The sequence below is a fragment of the Leiobunum rupestre genome, chromosome 5 (assembly GCF_980474605.1).
Source record: "Leiobunum rupestre chromosome 5, qqLeiRupe1.1.hap1, whole genome shotgun sequence".
Classification (NCBI taxonomy): domain Eukaryota; kingdom Metazoa; phylum Arthropoda; class Arachnida; order Opiliones; family Sclerosomatidae; genus Leiobunum; species Leiobunum rupestre.
In genome coordinates this window covers 41,117,785-41,139,104 of record NC_143388.1, presented here as the reverse complement: position 1 = coordinate 41,139,104, position 21,320 = coordinate 41,117,785, and the positions used below count along the sequence as shown (strand labels likewise).

The window sequence follows — 21,320 nt, the reverse complement described above, 5'->3', positions numbered from 1 at the left end:
ATTGAACATAGGTATTTGTCCCTCGAATAATTTTCATGTATCTCGCCTGATACCACAAATGTTAGTTTTTGCAGCAATATAGTTCATAGACTTGGTATGGAAATAAATTATTACAAAATCTTACATATTATCTTTCATAGACTTTGTATGGAAATTATTTATTCCAAAATCCTACATAATATCTTTCATAGACTTTGTATCCAAATAAATTATTCTAAAATCCTATATATTACCTTCTATAGACTTTGTATGGAATTAAATTATTCTAAAATCCTACATAGTACCTTTTATAGACTTTGTTTGGAAATGAATTATTCCAAAATCCTACATATTATCTTTCATATACTTTGTATGGAAATACATAATTCCAAAATACTACATATTATCTTTCAAAGACTTTGTATGGAAAAAAAATAATCTAAAATCCTACATATTATCTTTTATAGACTTTCTATGGAAATCAATTATTCTAAAATCCTACATAAAAAGAGTGAAGACGTATAAATACTGTGGCCTCATATTTGACGAAGACTTATCGTGGAAACCCCATATCGATTACACTATAACCAAAATAGGCGAAACTATAAAGTAAATTTGGTCTTAACCAACTTGTTAAAATGGGAAAACAAATCACGTGACTACCATCTCACCAGGGTTGGCAAAGTGGATACCAGTCCGGATTAATCCACCCGGTTAAAACTAATTTAAACCACTTAAAAAAATCCACAATAAAATCCGGATTTTACTAAAATTTCAAAAATACAAGAAATCGACCACTGAACCGAACTTGTATTTATTTTTCTGAACTCATATTCAAGAATCTGTTTATTTTAACCAGTTTTTCAGCTTTTTCGAACCCTAACCGGTTTCTTAAATTCGTCCACATTAGTCCATATGTAGAAAATAACATTTCAATTCCCGCTGAACTTGCAGGACAAGACATTAGTGATGAAACGAAGTTACAAAATTCCACCATTTCGTTTAATTTTCATTTGCCTCATTTACCAGCTTGTTTTTGATGTCACTGGCATACTAATAAAATACTGAGAACTAAAATCTCTGAAAGAGAAGTAGTGAGCTAAGTCTAATTTCTACTAAGTCTAAAAGTGTAAAACGAGCGCTAAAATTCCTGAAACGTTCTCTCAGGCGGTCTAGAGATAGGAACTATAAGCAGACGACGCTTCACTATTTTTACGTGCTTAAAAGGGCTAGAAATAAGTTCAAAAACGCATATATTATTTTTTTTGGGAAAATCCGGTTTAATCCTATAAAACCCGGTTTTTTTTCAGCAAAAAACCATACCAGAGGATTTTTCTAGAAAAATCCGGTTTTTTGCCAACCCTGCATCTCACAGCCAACTTCGATTCGGTAACTCGTGTTCATAGTTGGCCGTGCGACGGTAAAGAAAAAAATATTACTTCCAGATACTGCAGGCAGCTAATTAACATCCACAAGATGTTTTAAATTATAAATAATAATAATAATAATTAGATTATTTAGATGAATCGCTCAAAATTTAAACCGACATTAGCAAAAGAAAATGAATAATAATTCGTATTTCTTAGGATAGATGGCGCTGCAGTTCTCTACAAAGTCACGTGACTACCATCTTTTCAGCCGCCCTGGACTTAATAGTTTCGCCTATTAACAAGAGAATAGGGTAACTATATAGATTCTTTAACATCCTAGATATGAAAAATGTCAAATTATTGCACGATCTGTTGATAATGCCTCTTCTAGATTGTGGTAGTATTTTATATTAGAATGGAACTAAATCATTCATAAAAAAACTACACTACAAACTGTACATAACAAATGTGGAAAATTTATGCTAAATAGAAACCAAAGATCCTCGGCCACAGAGGTTTGTACTGATTTAGGTTGGATTACACTCCAACATAGCTTTATCTGGACGATTTTGATTTTTATGTATAAAATCTATAATATGAAAGCTCTACTCTATATCTTAGAAATTTGTGATAGAACAGTTAATCATAGCCATAATACGCGTGGTAAATATGTAAATTTTCCCGTAGATTGTAAAGCAAATAGGTTTAGTAACCAAAATTTAAAAATAACTGGGGTAAAATATTAAAATAACGTAACAAAGGATGTAAAAAATTGTAACTCATTGACACTTTTTAAACAAAACACTAAAGAGTTTATTTTAAGTAATTTTTAGTTAGATTCAATTTTGTTAAGTTAATTTTCAAATATTATGGACTCCTATTGATGTAAAGAAGTTATATTAACTTAGTAGGAATATCCAATAAAGCTTATTTTATTATTATTATTAAGTACCATTTATAAACTTTGTATGGAAATACATAATTCCAAAATCCTTTATATTATCTTCTAAGAGACTTTGTATGGAAATACATCATTCCAAAATCCTACATATTATCTTCTATAAACTTTGTATGAAAAACATAATTTCAAAATCCTACATATTATCTTTCGTAGACTTTGTATGGAAATACATAATTCCAAAATCCTACATATTATCTTCTATAAACTTTGTATGGAAATAAATTATTCCGTAATACTACATTATTTACATACTATCTTTCATAGACATTGTAAGGAAATAAGTTATTCCAAAATCCTACATATTATCTTTTTTAGACTCTGTATGGAAATACATAATTCCAAAATCCTACATATTATCTTCTATAAACTTTGTATGGAAATAAATTATTCCAAAATCCTACATTATTTACATACTATCTTTCATAGACTTTGTAAGGAAATAAGTTATTCCAAAATCCTACATATTATCTTTCGTAGACTTTGCATGGAAATACATAATTCCAAAATCATACATGTTATCTTTCATAGACTTTGTAAGGAAAACATAATTTCAAAATCCTACATATTATCTTTCGTAGACTTTGTATGGAAATACATAATTCCAAAATCCAACATATTATCTTCTATAAACTTTGTATGGAAATAAATTATTCCGTAATACTACATTATTTACATACTATCTTTCATAGACATTGTAAGGAAATAAGTTATTCCAAAATCCTACATATTATCTTTTTTAGACTCTGTATGGAAATACATAATTCCAAAATCCTACATATTATCTTCTATAAACTTTGTATGGAAATAAATTATTCCAAAATCCTACATTATTTACATACTATCTTTCATAGACTTTGTAAGGAAATAAGTTATTCCAAAATCCTACATATTATCTTTCGTAGACTTTGCATGGAAATACATAATTCCAAAATCATACATGTTATCTTTCATAGACTTTGTAAGGAAATAAGTTATTCCAAAATCCTACAAATTATCTTTCATAGACTTTGTAAGGAAATAAGTTATTCCAAAATCCTACATATTATCTTTCATAGACTTTGTATGGAAATAAACGAGGGGGTAGTCAGTCGTAAATATTTGGTACACCTGATTACTGATTTTCGTAAAACAATCGGTGATTACCAGTGATTGCTCATAAGTTTTCAATGATTGCCAATTATTATTTAACAATTTTCGGTGATTTCCGGTGATTATTTTAAGATAATCCTGTGATTACCTATGATTTGAATTCTTGATCACTTAAGTGAATACCCCCTTGGAAATAAATTATTTCAAAATTCTTCATATTACCTTTTATAGACTTTGTATGGAAATAAATTATTTCAAAATTCTTCATATTACCTTTTCTAGACTTTGTATGGAAATAAATTATTCCAAAATCCTACATACTATCTTTCAAAGACTTGGAATGGAAATAAATTATTCTAAAATGCTACATATTATCTTTTATAGACTTTGCATGTAAATAAATTATTCCAAAATCATATATTTTCCCTTCCATTATTTCCAAAATCCTACATCTTCACTTTCATAGACTTTATATTAAAATAAATAACTCCAAATCCTACATTTTGTCTTACGTAGACTTTCTACGAAAATAAAAAATTCCAAATCCTACATTTTCTCTTTCGTGGACTTTATATGAAAATAAATAATTCCCAATCCTACATTTTCACTTTCATAGACTTTATATGAAAATAAATAATTCCAAATCCTACATTTTCACTTTCATAGACTTTGTATGAAAATAAATAATTCCAAAACCTACATTTCTCTTTCGTAGACTTTCTATGAAAATAAATAATTCCAAATCCTACATTTTCTCGTTCGTAGACTTTGTATGAAAATAAATAATTCCAAATCCTACATTTTCTCGTTCGTAGACTTTCTATGAAAATAAATAATTCAAAATCCTACATTTCTCTTTCATACACTTACACGAAAAATTCCATATTCCAAAATCAGAGATTATCTCAGTTATACACTTTCCACAAAAAATTCCATATTCCAAAATCATAGATTTTCTCAGTCATGCACTTTACATGAAAAATTCCAGATTCCAATGATCCAGATTTTCTCAGTCATCCACTTTACATTACAAATTCCAGATTCGAATGCTCCAGACTTTCTCTTCAATAGGCTATATATGTATTCTTAAAATCCAGGATTTTAATCCCAACTGTCAACAAATTTAACCCAAGTTTTTTTTCTATTAGATATAGATGGGAAATTGGCCGAGCAGTGTGAAGCGATCTGATCATTTTCAAATGTATTATCTGCTGAAGACATATTTTTTAACACACAGTTACATTTCAAGTGAAAAAATTTAAAAGTTGAATGTAGTTTTTTTTCGACATAGCGAGTTCTTTATAAAAGTCCACTCTTTGGGAAATGCGCGTCATAGACTTGGCGTTAAAAGCAAAATCGATATCCGCTTCGCTATTAGAGAAGTGCGTTACATATGAAGAGCCGTTTATGGATAGCGCTTGCCAGCGTCCTTATCTCATCGGCGTGTTGAAAATTAGCATATCGCCATCATTAAGGAATCTGGAAGATTATTTGGAATGCGCGCCGATTTAAAATAATGAAACAGGTTTGCATTATCAATGGTTGAAATATTTAAATGAAACCACTGTTAATGGATTCTCATTACGAAGAGGCCACGTGTCATCGGCCGACAAAGGGAACCCGCGACCTGCTCTACGCCGCTTAAAAGCAATAACCAGTCAAGTTCGATTTAAAGCTATTTGTTTGCCCAATCATCTATTGTAAGATTCCCAATAGGTAGAACAGGTCAGGGATATTCTTTTCCGTTCGGTTTTGATCTAAAAATGTTCTTTTATGTTCGAATTATGTCAAAATGTATTCCATTACGACAAAAATTCTTTTTTTCTTTGGATCATATCTAAAAGTGTTCCATTCCGTTCTATTCAGTTGTGTTCTGATTATATCTGAAAAAGTTCCTTTCCGTTTGGATTAACCCTAGAAATATTCTGTTATCTTTGGATAATATCTCAAAGTATTCCATTCCGTTTGGATTAGGTCGAAAAATATTCCGTTTTCTTTGGATCATATCTAAAAGTGTTCCATTCCGTTCCATTCAGTTGTGTTCTGATTACATCTAAAAATGTTCCATTCCGTTTGGATTAACCCTAAAAATATTAGGTTCTCTTTGGATTATATCTTAAAGTATTTCATTACGTTTGGATTATGTCTAGAAATATTTTGTTTTCTTCGAATTATATCTGAAACGTTCCATTCCGTTTGGATTAGGTCTAAAAATATTCTGTTTTCTTCGAATTATATATCTGAAACGTTCCATTCCGTTTGTATTAGTTCTGTAAATAATATATTATCTACGGGATACGCAAATATTTTGGAATAAACCCACAAATTTACTCAGTTCGTATTACGAATAATATGCTTTCTTTCTGACCGTTTGGGTTAAGACTAAAAGTGTTCCGTTCCGTTCAAAATTATGTCTAAAAACAAGCCCGTTCCGTGCGGATTTTTATATTTTGTCTAAAGATGTTCCGATTCATAGTATTATGTCTAAAATACGTTATGTATTTCACAATTATTTAGGCTTTTTAAATCCCAATTATTGCAAGCTCAAGAAAAAAACCGTAATGCAGTCGAAATTCCGAAACTCAACATACAAGGTTTACGTGGCCGTTCCGGGTCGAAATCCCTAAAATTTCAACATATTTTAGTTATTGTGAAGATCTAATGAAATTTCAGTAGAAACATCCCAAATTAGTACAAACACATTTATCTGGAAAAAGTTATTATAAAATTTCGAGGTTTCCATCAGTTTATTAATTACTGATAGTTATGTGTGAAGTGACGTAAAATTGACGACATAACTAAAAAAATAGAGTAACTTACGCGTACTGACTAGATAGGAAACAGCACCAAAAATGTGTGTTCATTAAGGAATGGATCTAAGGAAAAATGTAACACGCTGAAGATTGTGAAGATCTGGTTTTATAGACCCATAAGTACCCCACCTTTTCGCAGCTGAATTCCAGAGTTTCGAAAACGCGTTCTTTGGACTTAAGGCGTCATCGCCACAAGCCGACGATTATCCGTGTAGAGTCCATGCACCTTCTAAAGAGAGCTGATCGAAACGGGGCGAAATGCAAATCAGGAGTCAGAGTGGAAAGCGAATTGTTGCCGCTACAAGGAGTCCTTAATTATTTTAGTCGAACGTATTAATGTCGGCAACATCGCGCTCTGATAAATGGGAATATGATCTCTCTCTCTCTCGCGGGTTTAATGACTCGCAACGAAACAAAAAGATCTCGAAAACCTCGAGTGCCGACCGTCAACTTTACCGCTCTCCAAATAAGATGAGCTCCGTCTTTTGGTCAACTGAAATGTTGGCTAAAATCCGAGGGATCCGACATTCGTAAAAATCCCGTACACTCTAGATGCAAATGATTTTAGAAAACTTGAAATTGACTTGAAAATCCCCATATCTCGCCGAAAAACTGTTTCGAACTCTTAAAATTCGCTTAATAAACCAGAAATGACTAGAAAATCGTACTTTGAAATCCGAAAATCTTAAAGGTCTAGTTTCCGATAATTTCATCCCCGAGTATCGAAAAAGGGTTAAAACATCTTTTGCTTTTCCATCGAAACCCCTCCATTGAAGTGATTAATCTTCAAGAGCTGAGAGCCGATCACGTGTCGCTAGGGTAGAAATATTTCAAACCTTTGCAAACATAAGACGCTTTGGAAACGCGGGTTTAACATTGAGTGTGCAATCCCTTTTTTGGTGTTCTAAGCGGAGTTATATGTGTTGAACAACTATCTCGTTTGAAGTTGCATTTAGCGTTGGTGTAAGGTAGTTAAAATGGCAGTAGATCAACTGCTTTTTGAAGCCGAGCTTCTCTATCAGCGACACAAATGAATAAATGGTTGTCACTGTCGTAGGACTAAGTACACCGATTTTAATGCAATTTTGGAAGTCACTAGATCTATCAAGGAACTGTGCTGTAATGGAGCTCAAATTTTGAAATACCATGTGTGGTCTAAGATTTTGGTGGTTAAATTTACTCATGAAAAAATAAACGCGCCAATCAGTTCACGTGCAATTTTTTAAAAAATTCATGATATTTTCCGTGTATGGTTGCTGTACTTATTTTTTAATATCAGGTGAAAATAGGTTTCTGTAACGATGTAGCTGTTATTCACTCGCTTCAAAGTCTTTAAGATATAGGGAACAATATGATAGTATAAATGAGCCAATGACAGAAGAGTCACTCTGTAAAACATTGACAATGCGTAGAAAATACTGAAAGTTAAATACTTTTATTAATATTTATTTTGAAATAAATTATGTGATTTAATCTATGATTTTGATTTTAAAATATAAGTGATTGAGTCACGTTTGAAATCAAATCAGCCACTGCTGTACAAAATTATCGACTACATGTTGATTTTCATATACAAATTTTGATTGAATCACGTTTGAAATCAAAACAGCCACTGCTGTACAAAATTATCGACTACATGTTGGTTTTCAAATGTAATTGATTGAGTCACGTTTAAAATCAAAGCAGCCACTGCTGTACAAAATAAAAGACTACATGTTGATTTCTACAACATTATAGAATAGAATAGAATATATTTATACTATTTATGATTTTCATGAGCGTGCCATTTCCTTATCATCCGCGTGTTAACATTTTACTGGGCGCCATTTTTGCAATTGCTACATATTTTTGGTACGTGCTCTTGGCGCGCGTAAAGGTGTAGCTAGGACAAGCATATGAGCACTTGCCACGAACGTTTCTCGCTGGTAGTACACAAGGAGAAAGCAGCTAGCCTTGAAACACGCTAACGCAGTGGTTTGTACAAATTTCATTGGACGAGCCTTTACGCTGAACGTTTTACGGAAAGGGGGAAGACAATTTACGAATGTTCCCCTTCCGACGGCAGCAGGCGCTAAAGTGTCTAACCACTGAAAACTGTAAACAAGAAATTGCACGACTTTTAACGGGTGGCGTTCTCCTAGTGTTTGTTGATCCTAGGTGGTACTAATCTTTTCTTTTAGAATAACGTTAATTCTACGTCACTGCACAGAAAGCTACTGGAAAAATTCCCAATAGTATTGAAATTGGGTTAAAATTTACAATCTACTAGATTTTTGGCAAAACTTTTTTGAAGGTCGGTATTAGCTTTTAATTAAAAATTTATAATTAAAAGAGATCTATTGAAATAAATTAACTAGATTCTTTTTTTTCCTTTCACGCGTTTGCTTTTAATTCATTTTGGATAAACGATCAAAGCACGATCGATGCGACACTATTGGGGACAATTAAAACAACTTTAATTAGTAAAAACTCGATAGAAATTCTTTCTTCCGCTCCAACTGATTATTCTTTTTGCAATCACCGGTCAGGCGTCGGCGGCGGGCCCCGGCGGGCCCTCCCCGGCCTCCGACACCCGTTCGTGAATGAATATTGCTAAGCAAATTCCGCGCTTTTGAAGGGATTGCCCCTTCGAATATCGATTTTTTTCCCTGGCCAAGGGAATCGATTATTTGATTTCACGGTAGATGTCGACAGCGAGACGTGCTCTCCGAACACGCCGAACTTTCGGGGGGACTCCTAATCTAGTCAAAATTGATTCGTTGCAATACTCTCCTGAGCCGGATCTAGTAGAACGGACGCGAATTCTCGGCGGAAAAATAAAGAGACTTCCCTTTTCCCTCCGCAGGGTTGCCAGGCAGGAAAGATCATTCTCCCGCCGAAATAGGGTCGGAAATCTCCCAACTGAATCAAAAAATTTAACACCATAAATCATGATACATTTCTGAATTTTTGCCATAATTATATTGCATTTCTGCATATTTCCGACAATTATATTACATTTCTGCATTCTTGCGATATTATATTACATTTCTGCATTCTTGCGATAATTGTATTACATTTCTGCATTTCCCCGATTATTATATCGCATGTATGCATTCTTGCTATAATTATATTACATTTCTGCATTCTTGCGATAATTATATTACATTTCTGCATATTTCCGATAATTATATTACATTTCTGCATTCTTGCTATAATTATATTACATTTCTGCATTCTTGCGATAATTGTATTACATTTCTGCATTCTCCCGATTATTATATCGCATTTATGCATATTTGTGATAATTTTAATTTATTTATAAATTCTTGCGATGAATATTTTACATTTCTGCATTCTCCCAATCATTATATCTCATTTATGCATATTTCCGTTAATTATATTACATTTCTGCATTCTTGCGATGATTATTTTACATTACTGCATTCTTACGATGATTATTTTACATTACTGCATTTTTGTAATAATTTTATTACATTTCTGCATTTTTGCAATAATTATATTACATTTCTGCATTCTTGCGATAATTGTATTACATTTCTGCATTCTCCCGATTATTATATCGCATTTATGCATATTTGTGATAATTTTAATTTATTTATAAATTCTTGCGATGAATATTTTACATTTCTGCATTCTCCCAATCATTATATCTCATTTATGCATATTTCCGTTAATTATATTACATTTCTGCATTCTTGCGATGATTATTTTACATTACTGCATTCTTACGATGATTATTTTACATTACTGCATTTTTGTAATAATTTTATTACATTTCTGCATTTTTGCAATAATTATATTACATTTCTGCATTCTTGCGATAATTGTATTACATTTCTGCATTCTCCCGATTATTATATCGCATTTATGCATATTTGTGATAATTTTAATTTATTTATAAATTCTTGCGATGAATATTTTACATTTCTGCATTCTCCCAATCATTATATCTCATTTATGCATATTTCCGTTAATTATATTACATTTCTGCATTCTTGCGATGATTATTTTACATTACTGCATTCTTACGATGATTATTTTACATTACTGCATTTTTGTAATAATTTTATTACATTTCTGCATTTTTGCTATAATTATATTACATTTCTGCATTCTTGCGATAATTGTATTACATTTCTGCATTCTCCCGATTATTATATCGCATTTATGCATATTTGTGATAATTTTAATTTATTTATAAATTCTTGCGATGAATATTTTACATTTCTGCATTCTCCCAATCATTATATCTCATTTATGCATATTTCCGTTAATTATATTACATTTCTGCATTCTTGCGATGATTATTTTACATTACTGCATTCTTACGATGATTATTTTACATTACTGCATTTTTGTAATAATTTTATTACATTTCTGCATTTTTGCAATAATTATATTACATTTCTGCATTCTTGCGATAATTGTATTACATTTCTGCATTCTCCCGATTATTATATCGCATTTATGCATATTTGTGATAATTTTAATTTATTTATAAATTCTTGCGATGAATATTTTACATTTCTGCATTCTCCCAATCATTATATCTCATTTATGCATATTTCCGTTAATTATATTACATTTCTGCATTCTTGCGATGATTATTTTACATTACTGCATTCTTACGATGATTATTTTACATTACTGCATTTTTGTAATAATTTTATTACATTTCTGCATTTTTGCAATAATTATATTACATTTCTGCATTTTTGCAATAATTATTAAAGGGAATATAACCGGCAAAGCAATCTTTATGGAAGACCCATTCAATTTATCAAATTACCCTGTACAGTGGCGCCAAACATTTCTAAAGCCAGAGGCAAGAGCGGCCAGAGCTGCAAACGTTGGTGTTCCACACCAAATACCTGAGGTTATATTCCCTTTAATAATAAAAATATTTCAAGAAAGGTTTGTTATTTTGGAAGAAAACTATTAGTAATAATTAACAATTATAATAATTTAATTATTAGTAATAAATTAACAACTAAAATAATTTAATTATTAGTAATAAATTAAGAGTTAATCATGATTTAATGGGTCAGAGATTAATAATTATTGATTTAGCAAATAATAATTAAGTAACATTTTATTTTAAATTAAACTGTCCTTTCCAAATTTAAGGACCAACGAAATGACAATTTCTGCCAGCACGCTGATTTAGTTTATACTTAACATCTGCTCTTGTAGTTCGATGCAATGTTTTAACTCGGCCAATTTAGGCGGGAAACGAGTTAGCTGACAACTCGGCACGTGGGTTCGAAGACACGCGAGGTTGGCCCACGCGAGAGCAGACAGATACCGTCCCGTGGTCCGAAACAGTGTTTTTTTTTGCAGGTGGGGAAAAAGTCCCTTATCTGGGTCTAGCTTCCTCCTCCGAAATTCCGATTTTTACGAAGATTCGCCGCTGAAATATTTGTTGAAAAACGAATTTCAGAACAAATAGTGTTTCTAGAATCGTTCTCTTTTTTATGTTTCGCACGAAATAGCGAACTTTTTTTTATACTCCCGGGCAATTCCATCTATTTCCGGTCGGCTCAACCGATAAAGAAGTTCGTTTCGAAAGAAATACGTACTGCAGAGATCGACTCCGGTAAATGTTGACTTACACGTAGACCCGCAGCTGAGGGGGAAAGCTCATATTTTACAGAGTAACAGAGCGATTACAAATATCTCTAAGTAGTTTTGTACATCAGGTGGTTTGGGATTAATATGTTTAAGCTCGTGTCAACTGACGTCACAGTCACGTGATCCAACTACGGATAAATTGAGAATTGGATCAAAATACTAGTTGCTAAGGGCGAGGGAATCTGGGAGTTGAAATTCGTAGTATCTTATGAAACATAAAAAATAACTATGTCAATTAGAAAAAAATAGAACAGAAATGATTTTCAGATCTATTCCGTAATCAAGGTTTAATTTTCCGCATTAAGCCCCCTAGTGTCTAAATATTCTCAAGGCGAAATGTGCTAATACCAAGACCGATAACACGCTACTCAATTCGAGTGCAAATCCAAATCGGAGCTAGGCGAGAATGTCAAGTTCGAAAATAGTTCGGTCAGGAAATTAGTGTTAAACAAGTCGGCCAAGGCCGTAATATTAGTTCCACATGGATGAATTAATTAATTATTCTCTAAGCCTTGGCGCGTGTCAAAAGGTTAAGCATTACGTCAGACGTAAGCTTCTTTATCTGTATTGTAAGTTTGAGCTCCGTATCTCAAATCCACTAGGAACTACGAAGAAAATTCGCATACGCTCACTAACCCTTGGCGCGGGTTAAAAGAGTTAAACATAGGGTCAGACTTCAGCTTCTTAAATGTATTAAAAGTTTGAGCCCCGTATCTCAAATCCAGTCAAGACTGCGTAAAAATGCTAAGCCTTCGTTAATTTAAAATTAAGTCTGGTAAAATATCCGCAATACCTATCCTAATACCTACATCAAGTTTCAAATCGCACGCGAATAGCGTTAAAATTAGGCCAAAACAAGCTAAGCCTTGGTTAAATTAAAATTAAGTCTGGTAAAATATCAGCAATGACCATCCTAATAACTACATCCAGTTTCAAAGTTATACCTCAAATCGCCCGCGAATAGCGTTAAAATTAGACCAAAACCAGCTAAGCCTTGGTTAAAATAAAATTAAGTCTGGTAAAATATCAGCAATGGCCATCCTAATAACTACATCCAGTTTCAAAGTTATAAATCAAATCGCACGCGAATAGCGTTAAAATTAGGAAAAAACAAGCTAAGCCTTGGTTAAATTAAAATTAAGTCTGGTAAAATATCAGCAATGGCCATCCTAATAACTACATCCAGTTTCAAAGTTATACCTCAAATTGCACGCGAATAGAGTTAAAATTAGACCAAAACCAGCGAAGCCTTGGTTAAATTAAAATTAAGTCTGGTAAAATATCCGCAATACGAACCCTGATAACTATATCAAGTTTCAAAGTTATACCTCAAATCGCACGCGAATAGCGTTAAAATTAGACCAAAATAAGTTAAGCCTTGGTTAAATTAAAATTAAGTCTGTTAAAATATCAGCAATGACCATCCTAATAACTTAATCAAGTTTCAAAAATATTCCTCAAACCGCACGCGAATAGCGATAAAATTAGGCCAAAGCATACTAAGCCTTGGTTAAATTAAAATTAATTCTGGTAAACTATCCAGAATACCAACCCTGATAACTATATCAAGTTTCAAAGTTATACCTCAAACCGCACGTGAATAGCGTTAAAATTAGGGCAAAGCATGCTAAGCCTTGGTTAAATTAAAATTAATTCTGGTAAAATATCCGCAATACCCATCCTAATAACTTCATCAAGTTTCAAATTTATACCTAAAATCGCACACTTATTTGTTACTTCTGGTCATACACGGCTTCGATAATTAAGTGCCAAACTTATTTGTTACTTGAGGCCATACACGGCTTCGATAAGTAAGTGTCACACTTATTTGTTACTTCTGGCCATACGCGGCTTCGATAAGTAAGTGTCACACTTATTTGTTACTTCTGGCCATACGCGGCTTCGATACGTAAAACACGCACTCTAAGTGTCACACTTATTTATTTCTTCTGGCCATACGCGGCTTCGATACGTAAATCACGCACTCTGCGTAAGACAAAAACGAACGTCAGCGGTAATGTGGTTTATGCGGCGCCCAAGGGCCACTAATTTTTCTAGGGCACCGAAACCTGGCAACCCATCAGAGCTAAAGTAAATACGTAATTTAAAAAAGAAATTAAATTTTTAAGTCACTCAGTTGGGTAATAATCAGCGTGCGTAAATCAACGGCTATAATCGGAAAAATGGGGGCTTTTGCGCCCCCTGTTTCCACGACAGAGCTGAAACGTACGCACATTGTAGAGGTATAGCGGTTACATAGATTAAAACTTAAACGGAATTTAAAAGTCAATCGTATCCAAAATTATAAGACTGCGTATTTTTAAAATAAGAATGCGTATTTTTTTTAAAAGTGCCTAAGGGGGGTCGGATAGAAGGGGCTGGCAGAGCGCCGCTAACTAAATTTAACCCGTGAAACTTGGTTGTGCAGATAGTGGCAACCATATTAAGCATTCTTAGAAAAAACGGTGGGGTTTTGTCACCCCGTTCAAAAGATATGGAAGATGTTGCAAATGTGGACGACGACGTCGACGCCGACGACGCCGACGCCGACACTTCACAACATTCTAACGAAAACAATAGTCCCACTCTATATATACATATAGATGTGGAACTAAAAAGGGAAAGTATCTTACTTATTGTTATTATGTTACTTATAGTAGTATCAAACAAGAAAAAGTGATATTAAAGAGTCACGGAATCGTTAGAAATTTGTGGGTGGGGCTTTAGAGTCACGTGATTTGGGAATGGGACAAGGCGTCTCTGAACCACTTCGCGGAAGAGGTGTAGCTTCATAAAATGCATTCCGAATTTTTCAAGCGATTTTGTGGACCTTAAAGGATCAATCTAGAACCATAGCTGTGAGGTTACGAAGTGATATTATAATATTAACTTAAGTAACATAAAACTTGTCTAGGTTAACGGTAATAGTGAGTGTAGGGAGCTGATGGCTCGCGTGGCATGAAGGGTTTTCCACCACCCTCCTACGCTTTGTAACCGGGCCACCTGAATTAATGGCTTTAAAATCGTTTGATGGCTTAGGGCTAAGGTGGTGCCTTGGGTATTAGCCTAGCTGATGATGATTATTATTATTATTAGTAATTAGTACCTGGTAATTTAAGAAAATTTTATTTATTAAACTTTTTAAGTAATTAGTACCTGTGAAACCGAGAAAATCCTATGCTTTTTTAAATGAAGATTTTTTTGTTTTGAGAGATCAAAAACCTTTTCGGTTGCCATGGGAAAACTAAAGCCCATTGCAACTTTTTCCTTTGGCAATTTTCATACTACCATAAGGTCTAGCCCCGAGTTTCAACATAATCAGTCATAACCACCTCGGGTAGTCTCCTTGTTAGTAGACAAATTAATTAGCAAATCTACTATCCGGAAATTTAGAAGCGTTTGTGGATTAGTTTTGTATTATTGGTGGGCTAAATTCCAATTCAATCAATCGAATAATACTTGGAAAATTAAGGTTTGTGTAGATAAAAAAGGGTTGGCACGATTTTGCCAAGGGTGGAAAAACCTATATTTTTCCACCCATTGTTTTCCTGTTAAAATCAGTGTGGAAAATCGTATTTCCATGGTTTTTCCCACCTCTAGTGGCAAAATTAAATAAAAAATAATAAAAAGCTTTTATTATTTTTTATTGAATTTATACTGCTTTTATTAAGAGCAGTATATTCTTCTATTCTATTCACTCTTCTTCTGCCTTTTTTGCATCTCTCCTATTTGCAATGACCAAATTAGTCACTTAATAGATATATCAATGATTAATTTAGCATGAAAAGAGCTTTTTCCATTTTTACCGGTCTTACCAGTTTTTGCCACATGTCCCGGCAAAAAAAGGTTTTGGGGTGCCTGCTAACATCAAGTTTTTGCCGGGTTTTGCCAACCATGCGATAAAATCGTGAAAGAAAACTCAAATTTCAAAAATATATCCACCAACGATAATGCGACTATTGTTTATAACAACATTTATGTTTCCAATTAATAATATATACGAAAGTAATATATTTTAAAGTTTTAAATATGTCTAGATTTGACGAAAAATGATGATAAAGCGAGCGTAGGTGATTGCAATCCGGGACGTTTCATACTTACGACGAATTATGTTACTTATGCTGATAGGAAATTTGGGAAATAATATAAAGCGCGCGTGATTTCCATCCATTAATTCTAATTTTCTAAAGAAACTATGCAACAATGAAAATTATTTTATTTTGAAAAGTGTAATACGTATATATCACCAAATCTAATAAAAATTCAAAGGATTTCGGGTCAAATATTTTGATTTCACGTAGTAGCAGAAGTTCATAATAAACCCTTTTGGGAAGTACTCCACTTCTCATTGTACCCATGTTATTTTGATGATAAATCATACTGCGACAGTTCAAAAACAACGGGCACTTTTCTTTGGTTCTTACTAATATGACGGTTTTGAAAAAAAAAAGGGTGTACCGGAGGTAATCACCAGGCGGCTTTGAGTTTTATAAATAAAATGGCGTTTTTCCTTATAAATTAAATTGACAAGGTAACCCAGGTAGCAAAATCACGTGTTGTTCACGAGTTTTGAAATAGTTTATTTCACGTGTTACATCCACGTGTGTCGACGATGGATCATGTCCGCCTAAATCACGTGTGTACGCATTTATTATCCACGTGAGATACACGAGTTATAACACCTATTCAACACCTTTTAAATACTGACTTTACACTATCTTACCACCTTTAAACCACCAATGTTACCCTTGTTAACACTAGAATAACACCATTCGAACACCAACCTTACACTAGAATAATGCCATTCGAACACCAACCTTACACTTAAATAACACCACCCAAACATTTATTATACACTTCCTCAACACCCTACTTACACTTCCTCAAAACACCACTTACACTTCCTCAACACCCTACTTTCACTTCCTTAACACCCTACTTACACTTCCTCAACACCATACTTACACTTCCTCAACACCAATCAAACACTTGTCTAATAGTTGCTGACAAATATTATGCGGTGATTATTTGACATCGAAAAAAAACGATAAAATTAGGCGTTATTAATATTTTTCTACTGTTTAAGAAACCAGTTCATAACGAAATATCGTATAATAAAATATTTATTGTAGTGGGATAGTGGTACAATTATTGACGAATTAGTTTTCCTTTGATTAAAAATTATCCAAATAAACTTTACAGGCGATTTTGTCAAATGAAATTAAAAATGTTAACAAGATGATTACTTTTCGCAATCCTCATTGTTCTTGTTGTTTTCCTTGTTGTTCAGCGTTTAAGGTTTTGTTTTGTTTTTTACCTTTGCCCTTGATCGAGCTTTAAATTCTACTGGTCGCTTGTTTCAACCATTCCTTAATGATCTCTTCAATATCCGTTTCCTGGGCTTTTATGTAGCAGTTGTTTACTCGTACAGCACCTTCAAAATTTAAAACATTTTGGTCAATTATAATTATTTAATTAATGTAAGCAAATATAGAAACAAATTAAAGAAGTATTCTTACTAATTACTAAATCTTTGGTCAATAAAATCTTAAATGACATCACGCAAGAGATTTTCCAATTAAAAGTATTAAATACTGAAATTAACTCATAATTTCAATTTCTAATCAACAAAAACATAACTGCTCTCTAGACTACACCACTATAACAGACTTTGCTACCATCAACAAACCTTTTTTAGGTTTTCATGCAAGCGATTTTCCCATTAAAAATATTAATTACTGAAATTAACTCTTAATTTCAATGTAAAAGCAACAAAAATATAACCACTCTCTAGACTACACCACCACCATAACTGACTTTTTCGCCATCAACAAACCATAAAAAGGTTTTCAAATATACATAAGTAATAAAAAAGTTTAACTTTTGCTTTAGTAATTAATTCAACCAATCAATGACTTATTTCGGGTAATGTGAAGAATAGCCCCCCCCCCCCCCTATTATTTTTCGTTTTTTTTTTTCGATTTATTGATAGCATTTTTTTACGCTGAATTTAATGGTGTATTAATTATTATCCGCGAACATGTAAATAAAAAGTTATCGGGAATGTGATTTTTCACTGGTATTATCCGGAGATTTCACTGGCTGTTCTACCCCGAGATAGAGTAGGACACATGAAAACAAACTCTCATTTTGGTCTATACTAATTGAATATCGATTAATTATTTGGGCCAATGTGAACAATTGAACATCAATTAACTATTTTAGTTTTCCGCGTATTTGGACAAAACTTGATGCGTTATGGCTAGGTACTGTCCTCTAGGTCACGTTACAGACGGCCCATCGTGATAGCAAGAATGGGGTTGGGGTGGCGCCGTCAGGCACCAATATTCTGTTTTCGATTGCACAAGTTGAGATTCAGTCGATAAGAACTTTTCTTACCCTCGCAATTGCTTTGAAATTGTAGATTTTTCACACGTGTTAACGAAGTCCTTTGGGCTATTTTGAAGAATAGGTACTTTTGGTTTTGTTTATTGTTTTCGGGTTTAAGATACTTGATGCGTCAGACTTGGTGCTGTCCTCTAGGTTGCGTTATAGTTGGCCCATAGCTTTATTTAGTATGGGGTTGGGGAGGCGCCGCGCGCCCCCAGCGCTCGAGCGACGTGAGTGCGCGGCGCCGTTAGGCGCCAATACTTAGAGTACATTCGACGTTGTATAAGCCAACATCACACAGAAGTCATAGTATGGTTAAAAAAAACCTAAAATGCGTTGAAATACGAGAAAAATTCCCAACCCTTAAAAGTTAGTACTGTTCTGCATTGCACCCTTTTCCTTTTTCGTCATCAGTCCTACGTTCTCCAAAACGTATTAAAATCTAAATATTTAAAGGATCGTCCTCCTCATCAGTCTTACGTCATCAAATAAACAAACAAATCTCGAAATATGTCGTATTTCCCGTTGTAAAAATTGCTGGCAAGTAACAATTTTACATTGATCATATCTTTTTAAAAAATAAATTGCGGTTAAAACTTTTTGCATTGTTAAGAAATCCCGTTCTTTGAGGTACATATCATTGACATATTAAGTTCACACCCAAATCCCTTATTTGTAAGAGCTAAGTATAGTCTACACTACCACTGCTCTATCTCGGGAGAAAAAGTATAGAACTCGCATTAAACTATTGTCGAAAATGCATTGAAATTGACGGTTTTCAAAATGAGTTAACTTAACTAATTCTCATTTGCGGTAACTAAAAAAAAATACCTTTTTACTCCTTACACACTGGGCTTTCATCTAAGAAAATAAAAAACCAAAAAAAAGGAGGGGGGGTGGGCTGTTCTTCACTTTTGCCCTTACACGGCCGTCTCGAGATCTGCTTCGCGCTCATAGCGGCCCAGGCAAAGATTTCCTCTCCTATGTATTTCCGCGAATACCTTCTTTTAACACTAGGAGCGCTGTCTGAGCCCCCCCTTAAATGTAAAAAATTAGCGGGATATTTAATAGTTTTCTATGGCGGTAAATTCAACTAGTTAATCCTTTTTGCATTGTTTTTCAAAAACTTCTGGAAAGTTTGGGATATACATCTTATGATTTGATCTTTATCTAATAAGTTTTCATTTAAAACATTTATTTAATTAAAGTAATATGCTTATATTGAGTTTTATTAGTTAATTGCTAAGCCTAACCAAAGTTTCTTTTGTTTTTCACAATTTTCAAACCAGTATTCGCATTTTTTATCAGAATTTTAAATAAATAACCACAATATTATTTAATAAATACCTTTATTATTCTTTAAATTAAGTTCACATTTTTCAAACTTAAGTTTTAAAATATTGCCTATTTTTAATTTGCAAAAATGTCCACCACAAAAATTTGTTGTGTTCCATTTTGTGAATCTAAGTAGAATATCAATGTATAATTTCATCAGTTTCCAGTTGATGAAAGTTTATGCAAATTATGGACTAAGAACATATCTAGAAAAGATTTTGGGGTCAATGAAGCTTACGCATCACGCAAGATTTGTTTGTAGTGGGACATTTTAAGGAAAGTGATTACTATCAAGGTCTAAAGATCCGCAAATTAAAGAAAATATTGACAAAGGAAACATATGAATCTATAATATCTATTAGAATAACTTCATTGTCTACAATATCTTGCGTGTCATACCTCCTTAAATCTGGTTTCCAGTTTGTCTTGACAAGAAATTTAACGAGCGATGCTATTGAAATGTTTTTCAGCATTCTCAGGAAAATGGCTGGAGGGAATGACATGCTTGATGCAAGAGAAACTATATTCAGTTTGGAATCCTACCTTAAGAGAGGCACTATATCATTAACAAAACCTAAAACATCTAACGTTCCCCAAGACAGCTTCACAGATCTATCAGCCATGATTGATACTAGACTCGATGGATTTTCAACTATTTTTAACGGCAATGAAGTTACGTTACCATCTGAAGTTATGAGTACCCAGATACACAGAGATGCACCTTACGGCTAGCAAGTATCGCATACTTGGCTGGTTATGTAGTACAAATCCTAGAGGAAAAACATTTTTGCGAATTGTGCCTTGAAAATGTATCACAGCCTAATTCTGACTCACCATTAGTTGGATTGATAAAATTGTCCGACAGAGGAAACCTTAGGTATCCGCAGCAAAGCTTTATCATGTTAATGGCTATAGTAACAACATTCATAGAGAGAGCTGTACCCTATCTCCGGGATTCACCTGCCATTTTAAAAAAACATTGAAATCCACTTGTGGCCAAAAATTGCTCTATGCCCTTACATCCAATGTGATTTGAATAATAATCACCGAATGAAATTGCTGATTTAATTTGTTGAAAGGTCGTACTTCCAATTATCACAAATATTACCAAAACTCTGTCCGCAAAATTTGAGAAAGTGAAAGAACTTGTGCATAAGCCTCTTTCTTGAAAAGTACTCAAGTTGTAAATTTTAGTTTTCTAAATTTTTAGTCGTGTATCATTCAGTGGGAAATTCACATTGGTTTATTATATTTATCAGATTTAAATACCTTCCAAGTTTCCATCACTATTTTCATTCATAGTGATCTTCCAAGTGTCAGTTAGTTAATTAAAATTCATTTATTTCACTACTTTAATTAAAATAAATTTTTAAACATTAATACAAAACAAAGGCCTCTGGAAGTTACTACATAGCAAAATTACAGCTGTAAGGAGAACCACGTGTTTATGTTTACATTTATATACAGAAAACGTCGACGGCGACTTCTGGCTCCAGAATGACCAAATTTTAATAACGTTTTTCAAAACTTTACTTTGCGTTAAAAAATCTCAAGAGGTGTTTAACTTTTTATTATTAATTAACTTAAATATTACAAAAAAAATATTTTACAAAAAATTACACATTACGCGATAATAATTGAAATTCCAAAGTTCCGCGCAGTTCCTCCCATTCGATAACATGGCTGCGAATTTTCTCAAGGGGGGGCTAGACTAGCGCCAGAAAACGATGTGAGAAGTTTTTGAACTAA

The 21,320-nt window shown here is 33.2% G+C and overlaps 1 protein-coding gene across 1 annotated transcript; it reads right to left on the bottom strand.

The window, feature by feature from the left end:
• Positions 1 to 17,182: 17,182 nt before the first annotated feature.
• LOC149944505 (uncharacterized) lies at positions 17,183 to 21,103 on the bottom strand. The gene is made up of 6 exons (XM_090176377.1): positions 20,841 to 21,103; positions 20,406 to 20,531; positions 20,254 to 20,341; positions 19,971 to 20,075; positions 19,584 to 19,699; positions 17,183 to 17,280 (listed from the first exon to the last, which is right to left on the bottom strand). Exons 2-6 carry the CDS (start codon positions 20,497 to 20,499, stop codon positions 17,183 to 17,185), a joined length of 501 nt encoding a protein of 166 aa, XP_090032503.1. The 5' UTR covers positions 20,500 to 20,531; positions 20,841 to 21,103.
• Between the last annotated feature and the right edge of the window lie 217 nt (positions 21,104 to 21,320).

What these genes read in the sequence shown, in the direction of transcription:
- LOC149944505 (XM_090176377.1), bottom strand. Translation starts at nt 20,499, where the DNA reads ATGAATGTTGTTACTATAGCCATTAACATGATAAAGCTTTGCTGCGGA. An exon ending in TTTTATCAATCCAACTAATG is followed by an intron (nt 20,342 to 20,405) that starts GTGAGTCAGAAT and finishes TTTTTCCTCTAG; the next exon opens with GATTTGTACTACATAACCAG. An exon ending in GGTACTCATAACTTCAGATG is followed by an intron (nt 20,076 to 20,253) that starts GTAACGTAACTT and finishes TCTTGCATCAAG; the next exon opens with CATGTCATTCCCTCCAGCCA.